The 22390-nt window shown below is 45.4% G+C and overlaps 1 protein-coding gene across 1 annotated transcript in view; it reads right to left on the bottom strand.

Annotated features, from left to right (window-relative positions):
• ETF1 (eukaryotic translation termination factor 1) overlaps positions 1-21764 on the bottom strand; it is a gene marked incomplete at its 3' end in the record, with an annotated part of 115437 nt that extends 93673 nt beyond the window's left edge. The window contains 2 exon segments of the mRNA XM_073620743.1: positions 21355-21473; positions 21562-21764. Coding sequence (XP_073476844.1) covers positions 21355-21440 — 86 coding nt within the window.
• Positions 21765-22390: the final 626 nt, after the last annotated feature.

Genomic DNA, 22390 nt, shown 5'->3' with positions numbered 1-22390 from the left:
CGGAAAATGCCACTTTGAAACGGTATAGCTCGGGCCCGGTTCACCGGGGAAAGCCCCGGTAGGGCTCAAAAGAATATTTCATCGCTTTCCAGTAGAATGAGACCCCCCTCGACTTTCGGGGGTCAATAGCCGCTTCACACAACACCGGCAAAGACGTGCGCGTCGCTCTCCGGTTCTATGGGTCATAAAAATACACAGACACCGGGGGTTTATGGGGACACACTTCAGGGACTCACTGGCCGAGTTTGGGGTCCAGGGAACCGATAGCGGGCCGGTGGCACCCCGAAAAGTAAAAACCGATTTAACATTGGAGTCTATGGGAAAGTTGGTCAACTTTGGGGTGTTCTAAATCGTCGGCTGTTGGGGTTAGGAACCCCAAACTCGGCACACTTGTAGGGGAAGCGATGATCTACATGTGGTCCAAATTTGGGGTTCCTAACCCTTAAGGTTGCCCCGTGACCGTCTTCCAAAGACGGCACCCCTAGCGTGGTTTTGGCGCCTGGGGAAAGGGGCGGATATAGGGGGGCAACTTTGGCCTCCGGTATCCGGGGATCCACCGAGTCGAATCCCCCCAAACTCGGCACACTTGTAGGGGAGCTCCACGGCTACACGTGGAAGAAATTTCGGGTCAAGGGACCCGAAGGACGGCCGGTACCGGTTCCCCAAAGTACCCCGCTCGCTTAACATGGAAGTCTATGGGAAAATCACAAGTACTCAGGCGAATTTGGGGCTCTTTTCACTTAACGCTTAACCGTTCGAAGACCGAATGAGCTAGAGGCACCAAACTTGCACCCCTTCTTCCCAGATAGCACAGCTACACCTCCAAAAAATTTGGAGGTTCGGGGGTGCTTTACCGGGGACTTACCGGGGCCACAATGTTGACCGTCTTCTCGGTACCGGTGCTCCCGGACCCTAGGTCACAAAATTACCAAACTTGGGGGTGTTGTAGATTCACTCTCTGGGTACCCCCACACCGATTTGGGGCCCGGTACCCCCACCGGAACCTTCCGGTAACCGGAAAATGCCACTTTGAAACGGTATAGCTCTCGCCCGGTTCACCGGGGAAAGCCCCGGTAGGGCTCAAAAGAATATTTCATCGCTTTCCAGTAAAATGAGACCCCCCTGGACTTTCGGGGGTCAATAACCGCTTCACACAACACCGGCAAAGACGTGCGCGTCGCTCTCCGGTTCTATGGGTCATAAAAATACACAGACACCGGGGGTTTATGGGGACACACTTCAGGGACTCACTGGCCGAGTTTGGGGTCCAGGGAACCGATAGCGGGCCGGTGGCACCCCGAAAAGTAAAAACCGATTTAACATTGGAGTCTATGGGAAAGTTGGTCAACTTTGGGGTGTTCTAAATCGTCGGCTGTTGGGGTTAGGAACCCCAAACTCGGCACACTTGTAGGGGAAGCGATGATCTACATGTGGTCCAAATTTGGGGTTCCTAACCCTTAAGGTTGCCCCGTGACCGTCTTCCAAAGACGGCACCCCTAGGACCAGAGGACCGGCTTAAACCGAAAATTTCCTACCGACCACGGGGCACCAGGGGACCGTTTCCGATCTAGCGGTCACTCGCTCCCCCCTCGGCCGCGGTGGCCACCATGGGTCGGTCAACTTTGGAGGACCCTATCTCCCCCATACTTTGAGCTAGAGACCCCAAATTTGGCAGGTCGCTACAGGTGGATTTTAGACACCAGATCCGGGTGGAACGACCCTCCTGCGAGCCACCGTGTGGAAGTTTCTCTCCGATTGAACCCGGAATACCACCCCGGGAAAGAGGGGACTCATCTAAGGTCACTGGGCCGATCACCTCTCGTAGTGGTTCGGATCAAAATTCGCCTGGTGGTTGTTGCAATATTTTAAGAAACACTATTTGCACAGCGGTCTTTCAAAAGCAATTTTTTTTTTGAAAAAAAAAAAAAAAAAAAAAAAAGAAGAATAAAAAACAAAAAACAGTAAAAGGTAGCCCATTTTGAAAGATTTTACGTCGCGAGAATCGTGATCTTTTTAATCTAAGCAAAAAATTGTGATTCTCATTTTGGCCAGAATCGTGCAGCTCTAAATACCGCTTTATGTTTTATTGCTTAAAGTGGAGTTCCACCCACTTTTACAACTCTTCAGCATCCCTTACTAAACTGTGCACTGTAAACAAATTGGATATTTTTACATTTTTTTCTCAGCACCTACTGTATATCTGCTGTATTCATTTTTCACTTCCTCCTCCCTGGCCCATCCCATCATTTCCCGTTTGCAATGCCTTCTGGGAAGGGGCGGCAACTTCCTCTGACACTGCTGTTGCTATGGAAACCTGACCTGAAACCTATTACACCACTTGTGCTGCACTGAGCATGTGCGAGATCTGCAAGGATGAGATCCAGGAAGAAATACAGTCTGGCTTCAGATGGCCACGGCCTGCTGTAAAAAATTACTGCTATAAACTAACAAAACAGACCTTAGTTTACTGACTAACTAGAATACATTAAGCCTGTGTATTATATGGGTATTTTTATTTAATAAGTATAATTTCGGCCGGAACACCACTTTAAAAAAGGTGAGGCATGGCACTTGAAACCATAGGAGCCCTATAATATTGCTTGCACAGCTGAGATGCACCACGCACATTGCAAGTTTTATACCGTGTCGGACCCATTTCTGCTTTCTCCTGAGCGGATTGTTTGTGATTTCATGCTGGACTATGCAAGTGCTTTTTTACGCAATAAAACAAAGCGGTATTACACTGCCTTCTGTGGCTCTTTGATGGGGAGCTATTTTACAGATCTACTTGATGCAAGATAATATATGCAGTGGAGAGATGTTATAAGGTGAAGATGCCTACATTTGTATACCTGCAAAGTGGATTGGGATCCAGCTTCCTCCATATATGATTGGAATGGGATGCAAAAGGAGCCACAGCATTGAATGAAGGAGTCTTTCCCATTAGTCATGCTTTGAGGTCACTGTGTGGCCGAGGCAATCTGGTGAGAGCGGACTTACAGAAAACGTTTGACCTCTGTCATTGCCAAAGGATATATAACAAAGTATTGACATGAACTTTTGATATTGACCAAATACTTATTTTCCACCATAATTTGCAAATTATTAAAAAAAAAAAAAAAAAAAAAAAAATCAGACAATGTGATTGTATGGATCTGTTTCCACATTTTGTCTCTACCTATGATGATAATTACAGGCCTCTCATCTTTTTAAGTCGGAGAACTTGCACAATATGAGAGGGAGAGAGAGAGAGGGGGGGGAGAGAGAGAGGGGGGAGAGAGAGAGAGGGGGGGGGGGAGAGAGAGAGAGGGGGGAGAGAGAGAGAGAGAGAGGGGGGAGAGAGAGAGAGAGAGAGGGGGGAGAGAGAGAGAGAGAGAGAGAGAGAGAGAGAGAGAGGGGGGGGAGAGAGAGAGGGGGGGGAGAGAGAGAGGGGGGGAGAGAGAGAGGGGGGGGAGAGAGAGAGGGGGGGGGAGAGAGAGAGGGGGGGGAGAGAGAGAGAGGGGGGGAGAGAGAGAGAGGGGGGGGAGAGAGAGAGGGGGGGGGGGAGAGAGAGAGGGGGGGGAGAGAGAGAGGGGGGGGAGAGAGAGAGGGGGGGGAGAGAGAGAGGGGGGGGAGAGAGAGAGGGGGGGGAGAGAGAGAGGGGGGGGGAGAGAGAGAGGGGGGGGGGGGAGAGAGAGGGGGGGGGAGAGAGAGAGGGGGGGGAGAGAGAGGGGGGGGGAGAGAGAGGGGAGGGAGAGAGAGAGGGGAGGGAGAGAGAGAGGGGAGGGAGAGAGAGGGGAGGGAGAGAGAGGGGAGGGAGAGAGAGGGGGGGAGAGAGAGGGGGGGAGAGAGGGGGGGAGAGAGAGGGGAGGGAGAGAGAGGGGAGGGAGAGAGAGGGGAGGGAGAGAGAGGGGGGGAGAGAGAGGGGGGGAGAGAGAGGGGGGGAGAGAGAGGGGGAGAGAGAGGAGAGAGAGAGAGGAGAGGAGAGAGAGGAGAGAGAGAGAGGAGAGAGAGAGAGAGAGGAGAGAGAGAGAGAGGAGAGAGAGAGGAGGAGAGAGAGAGGAGAGAGAGAGAGAGGAGAGAGAGAGAGAGGAGAGAGAGAGGAGGAGAGAGAGAGGAGGAGAGAGAGAGGAGGAGAGAGAGAGGGGGAGGGAGAGGGGGGGAGAGGGGGGGGGAGAGGGGGGGGGAGAGGGGGGGGAGAGGGGGGGGAGAGGGGGGAGGGAGAGAGGGGGAGAGAGGATTTTTTCATGGTTAGCTTTTACTAAATTTTAGGTGCAGCATTGCTATATTTTCAAATTGTTTTTTGTATTGTGGCGCCGACACCCAACACTTCCCCCCCCACAATTATTACATTTTATTTTGTGTTAGGGTGTTTAGTTATTTTATTTTGTTAAGGGTTACCTCCCTGGCGGTTTTCCCGAGTGTGGCTCGGGGTTAAATTTCAGTACCATTAGCAGTAACCCCGAGCCACACTCAGGATTGCATTGCAGGATCCTGGTGCGGTATACTTACCTTGTCCCCAGGATGCTGCGAGGTCCCCCCGCTGTGTCCGCGGGCTCTGTCCTCTGCCCGAAGCCTCAGTGTGCCGGGCTCCGTTCCACGCGAGCGTCACGACGCACGGGGGCGGAGCCCGGCGGCAAATGAAAAAAAAAAACTGTAAAAATCATAACACATATAGTACACTGTAATCTTACAGATTACTGTGTGAAATTATTTCACATCCTTTTGTCCCTAGTGGTTTGTCCAGTGTCCTGCATGCAGTTTTATATTATATATACTGTTCTTTCTGCCTGGAAACTGGAGATTGTCCATAGCAACCAAAAAGTGTCCCTTTACACTAAAAGTGTTTTCAGACCAGCTAGAAAACAGCGATAATAAATTAGAACACTTGCAGAATTGAGTGATAGTGAATCGTGGGGAAATTCATTTTTATTATTTTTTATATATTTATTAAATTATAATTTTTGATTGTGTTTCAAACATTACGATACCCAGGATAACTACTAGACTCTTGTTTGGACAGATTTAAGTGTGTTATTGCTAAGAATTGCAGGCCTATAATATAAAACGCCAAATTTCTATGCAAAATAATTGTACCGCTTTGAGACGCAAAAATCTGACATAATCATACCGCCAGGGAGGCTACGGTAAAGGGTGTTATTAGTTCATATTCAATTATTGAATTCATTTTTATTTAGCTGTGCATTATCAGTATTAGCACCCTAACAAAATAAATAACCCTGTCAGCAACTTTTTTTTTTTTTTTTTTTTTTTTAGCCAATAGAGAAAACTAATGCCAAAGCTCAAAAGCTCTGCATAAAAACATACGAATAAACTCCCAAAAAAACGCCCAGACGCTACACTCAGGTGTGAATGCAGCCTAAGTGGTTAAATTGCCCTCATTTACAGACCGAAGTGCATCCCTTTGATCAAAAAAAAAAAAAAAAAAAAAAAAAAAAAAAAAAAAAAAAAAAAAAACCACACACCACAAATGATACTAGGTTTCCTCTTATCTCAGCGCTGATCGTTTAAAAAAAATTTTATTGACAGCTGTGAGGAGAGAATGGCTCTGCACTGAATCAAGGAAATGCCGGCGTTCTATCAAATAGTGCCCTCCTTCGAAAAATGCCATCCGCAGTATGGAACGGCACTCCAGGCGATTTCCCCATCAGCCATTGCGACGGTGTGAAAACGCATGCGCAGATCAAAGGATGCACTATCCGATGCTATGCAAACAGAGGAGGGAGAACGTACTTGTCAGATTCTGCCTCGCTGTTGTGGGGCAGGCTTTGCCACTATTAAAGGCCGTGTTTTCTGTCTGTTGCACGGCGGGTTCAGTGTGATAAATGGCGAGTTTTGGCTGTGTCTAAGGGCGGGTTAAAAACACAAAACCCGCCCCGCAATAGCGAGGAAGAATCTGACAATTACATTCTCCCTCAGCACTTAGCAGACAGTCAAATACTGCCTCAGACGGGGGGCATTTCTCGATAAAACATGAAATTGCAATTTAACTATTAATCGCACAGCTCTACTGCAACCTAAAAAGGTGGCTCTAACGCAGAGAAACCCTCTGATATTGCCCACGACCTTCTGCTCTGGGATGGCAGGTCAGCAAGCCCAGATCACGGGTTCACAACCCACCATCCCAGAGCATCAGTGTTGAGAATAGAGCCGATGGAAGAGGAAGCATGTGGCTGCAGTAGAGAGCAGAGCCGATGCTTCCTGTATAGCGCCAGTTTCTGTCACCGACAGAGGGATACCAAATGCAACAGCCAAAGATGCCTGCAGGGCGATTCCTGAAGTGAAGATTGTGTTTAAAGGTCATTGTTTTAATTAAAAACACATTAGCAATGGGCATCTCTGTTCTAGTGCTGCACTGGTTACTCTTGGCTACTATTTAACTGATCTGCAGGTGCATCGCAGTGCACCTATGGGTTACCTACACCGAGTCATAGACTACTGTTATTACATGCAGGTTTGGTGCATTTTCTGAAAGCACATCATAATGCTTGAATGTAGGAGTTTTGGTGCACTTTCAGAAAGGCAGGAAAGCCACAGATGCACTACGCTGCACTATGCAGCACATCAGTCTGAAAACAGCCTTAGGCCCATTTCACAAGATGGGTCCGATCGGGTCCCCCTGTTCGTTTTTCAGGCGGACCCTTCATTCACTTCTATGGTGGACTTGCGTCTGTTTACACCCGCCTATGTCCAATCCAATGTACTAAAAGAAACAGAAGGGGATCCGTAGGCCCATAGAGCGAGCTGTGTCCATGTCCGCTCTGTATATGCAAAGTGGACACGGACCTGTCATCCGCCCACTCATTGTGGCCCACGACCAGTTACCAAGTTGCTTAAGTAGCTCTCACTCTTCAAAAGGTTGGGCACCCCTGTTGTAACATTTTCTTTTTTACTTTAATGCATTCTCAGCATTAAAGGAAAAAAAAAAAAAAAAAAAACACACACACACACCTTTAAAGCGGGGGTTCACCCACACCGCCAAAAAAAAAAAAAATATAATATAATATAATATAATATAATATAATATAATATAATATAATATAATATAATATAATATAATATAATATATATATATATATAAAGCCAGCAGCTACAAATACTGCAGCTGCTGACATTTAATACATTGCCACTTACCTGTCCCGGGGTCCAGCGATGTCGGCAGGGGACGCCGAGAACCCGCTCGGTTCTCGGCAGCTGCCGCCGCCATCCTAGGTGAGGGAATCAGGAAGTGAAGCGTTGCGACTTCACTTCCCGGTTCCCTACTGCGCATGCGCGAGTCGCGCTGCGCGTCCCTAGTGGTCCCTGCTCTCTGCTGGGAGCTGTGTGTTCCCAGCAGACAGCGCGGTCGGGACAGGAAGAAGCATAGACTCCCATGGGAGTCTATGCTGGAAGAAGGTGCAAATACCTGTCTTTGACAGGTATCTGCACCCCCCTCCCCCCTGAAAGGTGCTAAATGTGACACCGGAGGGGGGGAGGGTTCCGAAAAGCGGAAGTTCCATTTTTGTGTGGAACTCCGCTTTAAGTATCAGTAGTAATACGCCTTCAGGGCCATTTCGGTGATTTCTGTTATTTAAAAAAGGAGCCAAAACATCAATAAAAGGGCTTCATATGATTATTATCCTTGAAAAAAAGTTTTGGCATGGTCACATTGTTAATATGAAAGGGAAAATTTCATGATTTCTGCCAGTTATGCAAACTTTTGAGCACAGGAATGTGTATATCCATCTCCCTTACTCTATCCAACTACTAAAAACACACACACTCTCTGTATGGCCAGTTTACAAGGAAAAAAAAACACACACACACACACACACACACAAAGTGAGCACACCCTCACATTTTTGTTAATATTTTAGCCCATCTTTTCATGTAACACTGAAGAAATGACACTTTACTACAATGTAAAGTAGTGAGTGTACAGCTTGTATAAATGTGCATTTGCTGTCCCCTCAAAATAACTCACAGAGCCATTATTGTCTAAAGCGCTGGCAAGTGAAAAATGTCCAAATTGGGCCCAAAGTGTCCAAATATTTTGTGCAGCCACCATTATTTTCCAGCACTACCTTAACCCCTCTTGGGCATGGAGTTCACCAGAGCTTCACAGGTTGCCACTGGAATCCTCTTCCACTCCATGACAACATCACGGAGCTTGTGGATGTTAAGAGACCTTACGCTCCTCCACCTTCCGTTTGAGGATGACCCACAGATGCGCAATAGGGTTTAGATCTGGAAACATGCTTGGCAAATCCATCACCTTTACCCTTAGCTTCTTTAGCAAGGCAGCGGTCATCTTGGAGGTGCGTTTGGGGTTGTTATGTTTGGAATACTGTCTTGCAGCCCAGTCCCTGAAGGGCTTCAGTATGTCACAGTACATGTTGGCATACATGGTTCCCTCAATGAATTGTAGCTCCCCAGTGTCAGCAGCCCCACACCATGACACTCCCACCACCATGCTTGACTGTAGGAAAGACTTGTTTTTGTACTCCTCACCTGGTTGCCGCCACACACGCTTGACACCATCTAAACCAAATAAGTTTATCTTATTCTCATCAGACCACAGGGCATGGTTCCAGTAATCCATGTCCTTAGTCTGCTTGTCTTCAGAAAACTGTTTGTGGGCTTTTTTGTATGTCATCTTTAGAAGAGGCTTCCTTCTGGGACGACATCCATGCAGACCAATTCGAAGCAGTGTGCGGCATATGGCCTGAGCACTGGCAGGCTGAACCCCCACCCCTTCAACCTCTGCAGCAATGCTGGCAGCACTCATACGTCTATTTCCCAAAGACAACCTGTGGATATGACGCTGAGCATGCACATTCAACTTCTTTGGTCGACCATGGCTAGGCCTGTTCTGAGTGGAACATGTCCTGTTAAACCTCCGTATGGTCTTGGCCACTGTGCTGTAGCTCAGTTTCAGGGTCCTGGCAATCTTGTTATAGCCTAGGCCATCTTTATGTAGAGGAACAATTCTTTTTTTCAGATCCTCTGAGTTCTTTGCCATGAGATTCCATGTTGAACTTCCAGTGACCAGTAAGAGAGAGAGAGTGAGTGCAAGAGCAATAACAACCACATTTAACACATCTGCTCCCCATTCACACCTGAGACCTTGTAACACCAATGAGTCACATGACACCATGGAGGGAAAATGGCTAATTAAGCTACATTTGGACATTTTCACTTGGGGGTGTACACACTCACTACTTTACATTGTAGCAAAGTGTCATTTCTTCAGTGTTGTCACATGAAAAGATATAATATATTTACAAAAATGTGAGGGGTGTACTCACTTTTGAAAATATATACATACACACATACATATACATACACACAGTGGGGATCGAAAGTTTTGGCACCCCAGGTAAAAAGGTGTATAAATGTGCATAACGAAGCCAAGGAAAGATGGAAAAATCTCCAAATGGCATCAAATTACAGATTAGACATTCTTATATGTCAAAAAAAAGTTAGATTTTATTTCCATCATTTACACTTTCAAAAATTACAGAAAACAAAAGAATGGTGTCTGCAAAAGTTTGGGCACCCTGCAGAGTTAATATCTTGTACTGCCCACTTTGGCAAGTATCACAGCTTGTAAACGCTTTTTGTAGCCAGCCAAGAGTCTTTCAATTCCTGTTTGAGGTATCTTTGCCCATTCTTCCTTACAAAAGTCTTCCAGTTCTTTGAGATTTCTGGGCTGTCTGTCACGCACTGCTCTTTAAGCCCCCGTTCACACCTATGCGAATTAGATGCGGCTTACACCGCATCCAATTCCAGGACATTTTAAAATACATTCATATGAATGCATCTGGTTCACATATGTGCGTTGCATTCGCACTGCGCAAAAAACGTGTGCGTTTTCTGGGCATTTCGGTGCGAATTACGAGCCCCTTATCTTCTATGGGAACGCATCTGCATTGCGTTCTGAACATGGATTTTCTACTTCTCCTCACTACACCTCCCCCTGCTCACTGATCCTGAGCTAAAACGCAGTGATTCCTTTGAACAGGAGATTTTTATCTCCCCAGTGAAACCTGAGCTTTAATTCGCACTGCACATGTGTGAAAACGGGCTTAAGGTCTATCCATAGATTTTTAATAATGTTGAGGTCAGGAGATTGTGAAGGCCATGGCAAAACCTTCAGTTTACGCCTCTTGATGTAATCCCCCATGGATTTTGAGGTGTGTTTAGGATCATTATCCATTTGTAGAAGCCATCCCCTCTTTACACTTCAGCTTTTTCACAGATGGCATCAAGTTACCATCCAAAATTTGCTTAAATTTTATTGAATCCATTTTTCCTTCTACTCGTGAAATGTTCCCTGTGCCACTGGCTGCAATACAACCCCAAAGCATGATTGATCCACCCCCACGCTTAACATTTGGACAGAGGTTCTTTTCATTAAATTCTGTGCCCTTTCTTCTCTAAACGTACCTTTGCTCATTCCGGCCATAAAGTTCTATTTTAACCTAATCGGTCCACAGAACTTGTTTCCAAAATGCCTCAGGCTTGTCTATATGTTCATTTGCAATGTTCGACGCTGATTTTTGTGGTGAGGACGTAGAAGAGGTTTTCTTCTGATGACTCTGATGAACCACGAAGACCATATTTGTACAAGTATCTCTTTATAGTGGAATAGTGTAACACAACTCCAGTGTCTGCCAGATCTTTCTGGAGGGATCGTGCAGTCAAACGTGGGTTTTGAATTGCTTTTCTCACAATCCTGTGAGCTGTTCTGTCTGATATTTTTCTTGGTCTTCCAAATCTTGCTTTAACTTCCACTGTTCCTGATGACTGCCATTTCTTAATTACATTCCAAACAGAGGATATTGACATCTGAAAACGCTTTGCTATCTTCTTATAGCCTTCTCCAGCTTTGTGAGCGTCAACTATTTTGAGTTTTCTAGAAAACTGCTTAGAAGAACCCATGGTGCCGATTGTTGGGGCAAGGTCAGATGAGTCTGGCCATTTAAAACCTTTGAGATTGACATCACCTGGTCTTCCCAGACGATGATTGAGAACAATCAACGACACTGGCAGGTCTCAGCTTTGCTAAGGGGGCAGTGCATGCTATAAATTCTGCAGGGTGGCGAAACTTTTGCAGACGCCATTTTTTGTTTTCTGTAATTTTGAAAGTGTAAATGATGGAAATAAAATCTAACTTTTTTTGACATATTATAAGAATGTCTAAATATATATATATATATATATATATATATATATATATATATATATATATATATATATATATATATATATATATATATATATATATATATATATATATGCAAATTATTCACTTTTTTTTTTTTAAACAAGCTATAAAACAAAAAACATGAAAAAGTACACAGAACTGATATAGAGCAAGGTCAGGAAAACGTCTCCATATGGTATTTTCCATAACTGGAAACTCAAAAGGGGGGAGTTATCCATAAAAAAAAAAAAACACACCACAAACTTAACAGACTGAGCAAGGGGTTGATAAGGAATTGCCGTATATACTCGAGAATAAGCCGAGTTTTTCAGCACATTTTTTGGTGCTGAAAGTGGCCCCCTCAGCTTATACTCGAGTCAAGCACTTTTCTGGTGCAAAGAATGACATTTTCCGAACCAACTTTTGGGCCCCGTATATCAGGGCCACTTGGTGCTAGGAAGCCCAAATTTGGTGTGCAAACCCAGTGGAACTAGCACAACATATCCAAAGCTGGGGTTCCTAGCACCAAGTGGCCCTGAGATATGGGGCCCCAAAATAGGTTCAGAAAATGTCACTCTGCTGCAGAAAAGTGCTTGACATTTTCCAAACCGATTTTGGGGCCCCGTATCTCGGGCCACTTGGTGCTAGGAACCCCAGCTTTGGATATGTTGTAGTACTAGTTCCACTGGGTTTGCACACCAAATGTGGGGTTCCTAGCATCAAGTGACCCTGAGATACGGGGCCCCAAAGTCGGTCAACTGTGTCCATCTGCAGCAATGTCATTTCGGGACCCTATGGGTCCAGAGACCCCACATTTTGGCTGCAGCTAGGGGGCATCTAGGAACCCTTAACTACTGAGTTTGAAGTTCAGGGGACCTATGGCTGCAAATGGGCACAGTGAGGCTGCAAATGGGCATTGTTGACCGGCTTTTTCCACTTACGGTAGCTGTGCATTTCTCACCCCAGGCTTATACTCGAGTCAATAAGTTTCCCAGTTTTTTGTGGTAAAATTAGGTGCCTCGGCTTATATTCGGGTCGACTTATACTCGAGTATATACACAGTACTTTCCTTTTTGCCTCACTGACTAGTTAAAGAGAATCTGAACTGTGGAAGCAGTGGCCCAAAATAAGTCAAAGGACTAGTGACAGGTATTTCCTGTAATCTTACTGTAGCGGATCTTTTCATCATTACTGACTTAACACTGCAGTAACAATAAGGCCGCCTTCACACGAGCCATCTGTCCAATCATGTCCGCCTCTCTCCATTTTTCAGGCAGACCTGATCAGACCCTCCAGTCTCTTCTATGGAGCAGCAGATGCAAAAAGACGTGTTCATTTACACCCGCCTACCTCCAATCCAATCTGGCAAAAACAAACGCGAGGGGGATCCATTCCCCTCCACCCAGTCAGATTGGAGGGCAGTCTAGGATTATTATACAGCGCCAACAGTTTACATAGCGCTTTAATAAAACATACAGCCAGTCTGTTTGAATCCAACTGCTCATAGAGCAAAGCGGGCTGTGTGTATCCGCTCAGCATAAGTAGCCTAAATTATCTAATAAAAGAAGAAAAAAAAAAAAAAAAAGAAGGACAGAAGGAAGAAGGGAGGAGGGGGGGCGTTTGTACTAAATTATAGAAATAGCCCATTGAAAGAATAAAACCAACTTCCACTGCAATTTTCAGCTTTAAATCTAGAGATTTTCCCCACAAAACTTTTTTTTTGCTAATTTCAATGTAGTCACAGGCAGGAGGGGGTCCAGGATGACCCGGGCTCAGAAAGTGGGTTAAGAAATGCGGGGACCAGATTGTCGCTTAAAGACTGAACAATCAGCGGTCATATGATTGCTCATTTCTTGGTGCGGGGGAAAGCTGCAGCATTGGACCAATGGTGCAAGCCATATAGGTGAATATGTATGTCTGTTTATTTAGGTATCCCACTTTAACACTAAAAATTCTGGGTCAGTTGGATCTATGGTGAATTTCAGCCAGCTGATCAGGAACTGGATGAAATTTGCAGTTTATAGCCAGCTTAAGATATTAAATTGGTCTCATCTTCACACCATAGATGAATGCTTTAACAGGTAGCAGATTCGTTTTTCAAACATTTATGTATCTGCCACGCTGTGTTGATGTAAAGAACGCTCCCCAGCTTTTTTTATCTGAAATTGCGTAGACATCTGAAAAACTATCTGTTAGAGCAGTGGTCATCAACCCTGTCCTCAGGGCCCACTAACAGGCCAGGTTTGCAAGATAACCGAAATAAATCACAGGTGATATTTGCTGCTCAGTGATTGCAGTATTCTAGTCTGCATCTCCCCAAGGTAATACATAAAACCTGGCCTGTTCAGGCAGATCCTCAAACACTGGGGGAAACTTCTCAAAATAGCTGTGCAACCAGCTTCTTTAACCACTTCGCGCCCACGCTATACCTGAAAGACGGCTACTGCGTGGTGCTCAATTGCTGTGAGGGCATCCCTGGACATCCTCCTGTTTAGACAATCACAGATTGTGCTAAATGGCCAATTACAACGGCCATTTAGCACTCGATCGGAGCTTCCAATGAGAAAGGATCCCATATGTAAACATATGAGATCATCTCATCGCCGGCTCTCCCTCCTCACACAGAGACAGCGTTGAGGAGGGAGGGCTTCCTGCTGCAGAGCAAGAAAGAAAGAAAAAAAAAAAAAAAAAAACAGTGCCATCTGTCCCCAGTGCCAACCATCAGTGCCACCTGTCATTGTCCTAGTGCTCCAGGGCCTTCAAAAGTGTAATAGGTAGTCAACAAGTTAGATGTGTAATTTATGCTCCTAGAACACCTGATGGTGCTCCCTGCATGTTGGGCCTCTCTATGTGGCCAGGCTGTGGAAAAGCCACACACGTGGTATCATAATACTCAGGAGTAGCAGCAGAATGTATTTTGGGGCGTCATTTGTGGTATACACATGCCATGTGAGGGAAAGAACCTATTACAATGTGGGGGGGGGAAAAAAAAAAATAATTTTGCAAAGAATTGTGAATTAAGTGCCCAGTAGGCAAGTAGTTAATCAGATTAAGTTAAGCTGTGAAAATGAAAGATTGAAGCCGACTGGATGACATGCACAAATGCTCCAGATTATTGTGGCAGCTTCAACTTTTATAGATTCCCCTTGCTAGGTTTCAAATTACACTCATCTTACACATTTAACCAAATCTTAGGGTCCTTCCACACGGCTTGCTCAGCGGGGGATTGGGCCGTTTATCCCTGCTGAGCAGGCGGATGACAGGTCCGTCTCCGCTCACTGTGTGGAGACCGACCTGTCAGAGCCCCGCTCTCTATGGGAGATCGGATGAAAACGGACCGCCTGTCTGTTTTCATCCGATCCTCCAGATGGATGGAAAATAGGGTTTCCATCCATCTGGATTGCAGACAGGATCAGATACCGGCGGATGTCAGCGAACATGTCACTGCTAACCTCTGCCGCTTCAGAGTTGCAAGGAGTATCCGATCAGGTCTGCCTGAAAAACTGACAGGAAGATCTGATCGGAGCGCCCGTGTGAAAGGGGCCTAAAAGGAGAAGTATGGCCAAAGTTATTTTTGGCCAAACTATTTCTATGGATCACAGGAGTCCATTTTGTTCTGCACTCCTGTGACCAGTTTTCAGCCGACAGCGAGCTAAAGCTTGCGGTTGGCTGACATCACTCAGCAGGTCCTGGCTGGGGGAAAGACCCCAACTTAACAGTCTGGATCCACCTACATGCCTGGATCTGCAGCTGGCTCACCTTTTAGCTGCTAGGACAGTCAGCCAGCCGCTTTCTCTACAGCCCAGCACTCCAGTGAGCGCTGGAGAGAGCATAAAGCCTGTGACTGACAGTCACGGCTCCCTGCTCAGAGCGAAGAACTGAATGATCAGCAGTGTTTGATCGCTTAGTTCTTACTGCAGAGGCAGCATCCACCTAGGCAAGTATAAGGTTTGTTTTTAAAATCTCCACACTTTTAATCTTTCCCATTCCACGTTCTAGTTTTAACAGATTCCCTGACTGCTGCCCCAGATTTCCTGTTTTAGGGTGGTTCCTTTCTCCTGTAGTGTTTGATAGAACCACGCTGGCATGCAGACTAGAGATTTCTTCCTACACTGTGTGCATCAAAAGTAACACAGCCCTGTAGTCTAGGATGGAAAGGTACTCTGGCTCCTCCTCCTCCCTCCCTTTGGGGGTGGTTATTCCAGCATAGTCCATCAACAAAAAAAACAAAGCAAAATACCTTGTCTTTTATGTGGCCATTTCACTTGCAGTGCCAGTGTGAGAGGAGAATGAGAAAATAAAAAAAAAGGGGGGGGGGGACTGTACTTGTTTTTCAGGTGCACGGCAATCCACTGCCATGCACTAGGCAACGGCCAATAGAACTGAATGAAATTTGAATAAAGTATTTTTTTTAAAAAGCGAATAGTGCAACACGCATGGACTGGCACATCAGCACTGCAGGTATCCTGTCAGATCGCACCGCAATGCTGCGGCTAGCGTGAATAGACACAGAACAGGAGGAACATCATAAGTTGTAAATTGAAACAGCTAGGGTAAGAATTGTAAACAATAGTTTACTGGGCAAGGTTACATAGTTACATATAGTTACATAGTAGGTGAGGTTGAAAAAAGACACAAGTCCAACCTATGTGTGATTATGTGTCAGTATTACATTACATATTTCATATATAATCATTCAGGTGATTATCTAATAGTTTCTTGAAGCTATCAATGCTCCCCGCTGAGACCACCGCCTGTGGAAGGGAATTCCACATCCTTGCCGCTCTTACAGTAAAGAACCCTCTACGTAGTTTAAGGTAAACCTCTTTTCTTCTAATTGTAATGAGTGGCCACGAGTCTTATTAAACTCTCTTCTGCGAAAAAGTTTTATCCCTATTGTGGGGTCACCAGTACAGTATTTGTAAATTGAAATCATATCCCCTCTCAAGCCTCTCTTTTCCAGAGAGAATAAGTTCAGTGCTCGCAACCTTTCCTCATAACTAACTCATAAACTAAGGTTTATGATAATATATTCAAAGTGTTAAGCTATAAAACGCTGAGAGCTTAATATTACTTTAAACCTATTGGAGGGGGTCATGCTGGAAGGTTTATACTGTTTAAACAGTAAACAATCTGCTATAATATAGGGAATATCTGGAAATGTTAATTTTGAAAAACGGTGGGGGGGTGTACACTGCCTGGAATTCCTCCTGAAAGCCAACTGTGAACTTCCTGGTATGGGTACCTATGAATTCTTGTGTCTTTAGTCTCAGATGTATATGGGCTGTCTGAGATCTATGGCACTGCTGCCTCTGGCTGCTGGTGTGGGGAGATTTGAGATGGTGAGCAGCACAGTAGTGACAATTATCCTGGCTGGTGGCGCTAACATGAGTTAACAAACCCCTGTCTTACTCTCTACCAAGATGGCCATCTCCACACAGACTATGCAGAACATAGCAACTGGTCAACAAAATATCTGCATTAAAAGGGAGTTTATCAGTGGTGAACCAAAAAACATCATTTGGCACAACTCAGATCTGGACAAAAATTTGTGCATAGCAATTTGACTAAATTTCACAATGAAAAATGTGAAATCTAACGTCTTCATATCAGATTTTGTTTTTGCTTCATCCATGGTGTCCTATCTATACAACATTTAGCAGACAAATGGTTACTTGGTTTACACAGAACAGTGCATTTACATGAGGTTTTGTTAGGCTTCTTTCAGGAGCTTTTTTTAATGCTAAATTGCCTGAAAAACGCCCCAGTGTGAAAGCACTCGGGCTTTCACATTGGGATCGCAGATGAGGCTTCTTTCAGGCGCTTTTTTTTTTAACGTTGAAGCGCCTGAAAAATGCCCCAGCGTGAAAGGGGTCTAAAGGATTGGAGAACGTTCAAACTGAAAATTAGTGGTGCACCAAAATGAAAATTCTGGACCAAAACCTAAAATTCAGGATGCACGTGGCCGAAAACAGAAATGGACAGTTTTTAAAATTGACAATATAGATTATACATACACACAAAAAAATTGTATTATATTTCGACTTTTTAGTTAATAGCATGAACTAATTTTGGCCAATAGGCTGCATTCACATCGCAAAGTTTTTTGAAGCGCTTTTGCGTAAAAAAAAAAAAAAAAAAAAAAATGAACCTCCCCGTTGAAATGAATTGAAAACATGGCAAAAATGCACCTGTTTTGCACTTGAGTCATGACCTATGAAAAATGCACCACAAACTAAAAGTAAAATTGCGGCAAAAAAAAAAAAAAAAAAAATTTGCTCACTTTTTCTATTGGCAAAAACACTGATAACATTTTTGGGAACCGATATATGTGTGTATCACTACTGAAGATTGACAAAGTGGCTGTAAACCCTTACAATAGACTTTTTGCTACAGTTAAGCCTAGAATAAGGCTTACCTGTAGCTACCCCGGATATCTCCTAAACCATATCCCCTGTATCTGCCGACGTCATCGGCACATGCGCACTGCAGCAATGGCACGTACGTGCCGTTTTCTTCAGTGAGTGTGCCGTTACCTGCAGCTCCCACGCGCGGGAGTGACACCGGAGCCACAATACCCAGAAGTAACTCCGGCGAGAAATGTAGCCGGCATACTAGCTCATTATGCCTTTGTCTTGCAGGGTTCCCCCCTACCATGTGGGTTTGCAACCACTTTCAATCATCATTTGCAGATAAAACAGGAATTTTCTTTCCATGGGATCATTTTTTGCACAATGTATTGTGTAAAAACATACACTTAATTAGTGCTGGTTCAAACTAGTGAGATCTCAGATGTGACTGAGTCGCACAGAATCACACAAGGGAAAAAAAAAAAAAAAAAAAAAAAAAAAAAAAAAAAAAATCACATTATATTCAATGGTACCCGTTCTCAACAATACGACACAGCACGATTTTGGAAAAGGTTACTTTGTACTACTTTGATGCAATTTACGGTGCGACCTGGTCCCATAGAATATGCAAAAAGGCAGACAAGTTGTATTAAAATTGCTCTTGATAATCACACTGAAGAACGCTTCTAAAATTGCATTGTAGCGGTAGCCCTTAGTAAACCAAGCACACTGGGTGAACAGGGCTGTACGGAGGGTCTGATCTCAGTCATATACCAGACACTGTAATTTATAAATTCACATGAAGAAAATTCTAGAGTCCCAGCACTGTCCCACTGCAAGACAGGGCAAAATGCAGTACTTTTTTTTCAGCACAGTGCAATCAACCACAGCCAATAGAACCTAAAAAACTAAATCAGGGTTTCATTTTATTTGAAATAGTTTGTACGGGCCATTACTAATACATGTATATGCTGTCAGTCCTGTATAAAAACTATATGAAGCATTAGCTACACACAATTTACAGAACTGTGTTCCACCCTTTTCCCAGGACAAATAGAGTCAAGCTGAGTGATGCTCAGCCATTCACAGGAAGCTTCCGGCGCACCGGAAGTAAGATCACCTCTCCACCCCACTGCAATCATCTGGGACACGTCACAGGTCCCAGATGATTGCCCGGCCAGTCACGGCTCGCGCATGCACAGTGCGTGCCCAGCTGTGAAGCCACAGCCGGGCGCCCACAGTAACAATGCCAGTGCCCAGAGAGGAGGGGGGAGACGAGCGGGGCTTCGTTCCCTCCGCATCGCTGGACCCTGGGACAGGTGAGTGTCTGATTATTAAAAGTCAGCCGCTGCAGTATTTGTAGCTGACTTTTCTTTTTTATCAGAACGCCGCTTTAATACAGCGCTGACAGTAGGCACATTTATCAGTAATGAAACTAGATGGCCCAAAACAAAACCATTTAAAGTGAAATCAAAACCAGAGTTAAGCTTTAAAGCTGAATTTCAGATATGGATTTAATGCATAGTTACAATGGTCCAGTCTGGACCAATGCAAGTATGCATATGAAATACTTGTTAAAATGCTGTGGTAGAATGCAATCACTATAGTAGTAACTGCTGTCTTCAGGGTCCTGTGCCAAACAGCTGCATGGGTACCATTTACAACACCATTTTATTTTTCCTCAATAAACGCCATGTTGGGAAAAAAAAAAAAAAAAAAAAAACACCACGCTGCCCTGCCTTTTCACCTCGTTCAATCAAGGAATGCCTTGCATTGATTAATTAAAATTCAAGCGATTCTGTGAATGCCAAGCCTTGAGTCCACTATGTAGAAGGGCAGCTGCTTATTGGAGGACCTTAAAGACCATGGCGATCAACGATTTTCTACACCCACAGCTATGGCATATGTATGCTTACAAGCTGCACTATGCAATAAAATCCAAACATGGACATCTGCATTAAAAGGGGGAGCTCCATTCTCCTGTGTAAAAAGTAAATCAACAGCTACAAAAACTGTAGCTGCAGGCTTTCAATAAACAGCCATTCACCTGTCCCATGATCCAGCGCCGTCCTCACCCAGGCTAATTTTTTACTAGCCTTTGGGGTCCTGGATCCGGCATCCTAACCGTGGGCATCTGGCTGTGACAGCTTCTGGCTTCACAGCCGGTTGCCCACAGCGCATGTGCGAGCTGTGCTGCGCATTGTGAATGGCCCAGCTGTCTTCTGGAACCTGTGGCATGTCCCAGAAGACTGGGAGGAGGGAGTGCGGGGGGGGGGGGGGACTTACAATTCAATCGCCTATCCCAGGGACATCCAAACTATGGCCCCCCCGACTGTTGGGGAACTACATGTTCCATGAGGCATTGTAAAACTCTGACATTCAGACACGTGACTAGGCATGATGGGAATTGCAGTTCCTGAACTGGAGGGCCGTAGTTTGGAGACCCCTGGCCGGGGGGGGGGGGGGGGGGTTTGTCAGAGTATAAGTGGGAGCAGGTACTTGTCAAAATCAGGTACTCGCTCCCCTCTCCTCAAAAGTGCCATGCTTGAAAGAGGAGGCCTTAGACCCCTTTCACACTGCCGCAACTTAAAAGTCGCGCAATTTCAGGGAATTCCTGTGTAAACTTGAGGTCTATGGACCTCAAGTTGCATGAAAGTCAGACCAAAGTAGTAGAGGGACTACTTTGAAGTTGCACGTGTATGAATGGTTATCATTGGAAATCATAGGGAACAACTTGTCATGCGACTTAGCAGTCCTCAATCACACAAGTGTGAAAGGGGCCTAAAAAGCGGTGTTCTGCTTAAAAAAAAAAAAAAAAATTTAAAAGTCAGCTACAAATACTGCAGCTGCTGACTTTTAATAGTTAGTCAGACACTTACCTGTCCCAGGGTCCAGCGATGCGGGGGAACGAAGCTCTGCTCATCTCCCCCTCCTCTCTGTGGCGCCGGCATTGTCACTGTGAGAAGGCGCCGCAAGAGGAAGTGGGTGCTGGAACCCTCTAAAAAGAACGTTTCCACCCCCCTCAAAAAAAATGACATGCCAAATGTGGCATGTCAGGGGGTCACCTTCCCTTAAAGCAGAAGATCCATTTTTGGGTGAAACTCCGCTTTAATGCAGAACTTCCCCCTTTAACAACACTATTTGACACCAAACTGCACAAAAAAAAAAAACACAACTCACTCAAAAAAAAAAAAACTGTGCTATGTACCGGGATCTGAACCACTGTCATCCTACCCCACATTAACATCTGTGATCTAGCACAGCTGCCAGTGTGAATGGGCCTTCACATAACATACAATATTAAGAAAAAAATATATGGATTTGTTGCTCACAGCAACCATATACCGGCTTTTGTTTCCAAACCTCTGTACATACGACTAGAGAAAAGAAACATACTGCTACTTGTCCTTCCTACATGCTGGCCAGCCATATACTTGGTCCTCCTAGATGTTCTATTTGTTAGATGTGTACTTGAAATCTAAGCCTGCTCTTTTTTCCTCATGGGTTTGAAAATGAAAACATAAGTCATTACAACAGGTGTGCCCATCGTGGGTTAGATGAGAGGAATACGTGGACATCCTCCTCCATAGGCACCACAGCTGATCGGAGTGATCGTGCCGTAGAGAAAGTAAACCTGCGATGAGCCCTTTAGGTACATGGCTGTGGTGAGCCCTCAGATACAGAGCTTATACAGGTGGGTGAGGTAGAGGCCGGCGCAGTGGCGATGGCTGGACAGCGGCGTGCTCGCCCTCCTGCGGCCTGCTCTCCCTCTCCACGTCTCCGCTCGTCATTGCACTCAGCGAGCCTCACACTCACCCTCTGGCCGCCTCCAAGCTCTTAATCAGCTTCTTGATTTTCCAGATCTCCACGTTTCTGTCTGCCGCACTCGGATCGTCCGCCATCTTCTCTCCTCCTGCTGTCTAAAGCCGAGAGAGCTGTTCAACACAAAACCACACGGTTAGCTTACACGGCGCCAGTCACAGCCGCCTCTTCAGTCTATGACTGCCTTACCGCGAGCCTCACCTGTTTCCCCCCCCTTGTCCTCGGCCCTCCGCGTGGAGCTCAACGCCCGCTTTCAAAGCAAGCAGCCCCAGCTCCCAGATGTGACGTAGAAACCGGCTTCTTTCTTCGCCGCGGCTGCTGGTGCATGTGTTGCAATCCAAGCTTGTTCACATGGGTCCATGAGCTCACTTCCTGCCGCCAGCACCTCATCATCGCATTGGCCCGCCAGCTGGAAATAAAGCAAACTTTCATTGGTCGGTGGAGCGGACACGCCTATGATGCCTCATGGCTGCTTGGGGTGTGGGAAGTGTGGTGTTCCTTGGGAATGTCGCCGTGTCTGCGTACTGCCTACGAAGCTCAAAAGTTTTAGCCGGTTTTGGTGTGTTTGGTTGTTGTAGGGAAAGAGCCGCTGCCTAGATATATGGGAGATATATATACCTCCCAACTTACTGAGGGACACCTTTTTGTGCACAGCATGTAGGCAAAGGACACGTCCCTGGCTACAGAGATCCAGAAAATGATTGGATAAACCACACAAACGCTTTTTGACCTCTATTTTTCCTTTAGGCTATGTTTACACTACTGCAATAAGATTTTCATCCAACTTTGTGCGTGTGCACTGATGCAATGATTTTTACGTTGCAGTGCAACTTGATGCGATTTTGATATGCTTTAGGCTCCTTTCACACTTGTGTGACTTGGGATTGCAAAGTTGTATGACAAGTCATACCTTATGATTTCCAATGAGTACTGTACTTATGTGTGTGATTTCAAGGTAGTCCCTGCACTACTTTGGTCTGACTTTGATGTTGTCCATAGATCTCAAGGTTACACAGCATTGCTTCAAGTT

This window comes from Aquarana catesbeiana, linkage group LG03 (assembly GCF_042186555.1).
Source record: "Aquarana catesbeiana isolate 2022-GZ linkage group LG03, ASM4218655v1, whole genome shotgun sequence".
Taxonomy (NCBI): Eukaryota; Metazoa; Chordata; class Amphibia; order Anura; family Ranidae; genus Aquarana; species Aquarana catesbeiana.
Note: the sequence above shows the minus strand (reverse complement) of the source record. Positions and strands in the feature narration are given on the sequence as shown.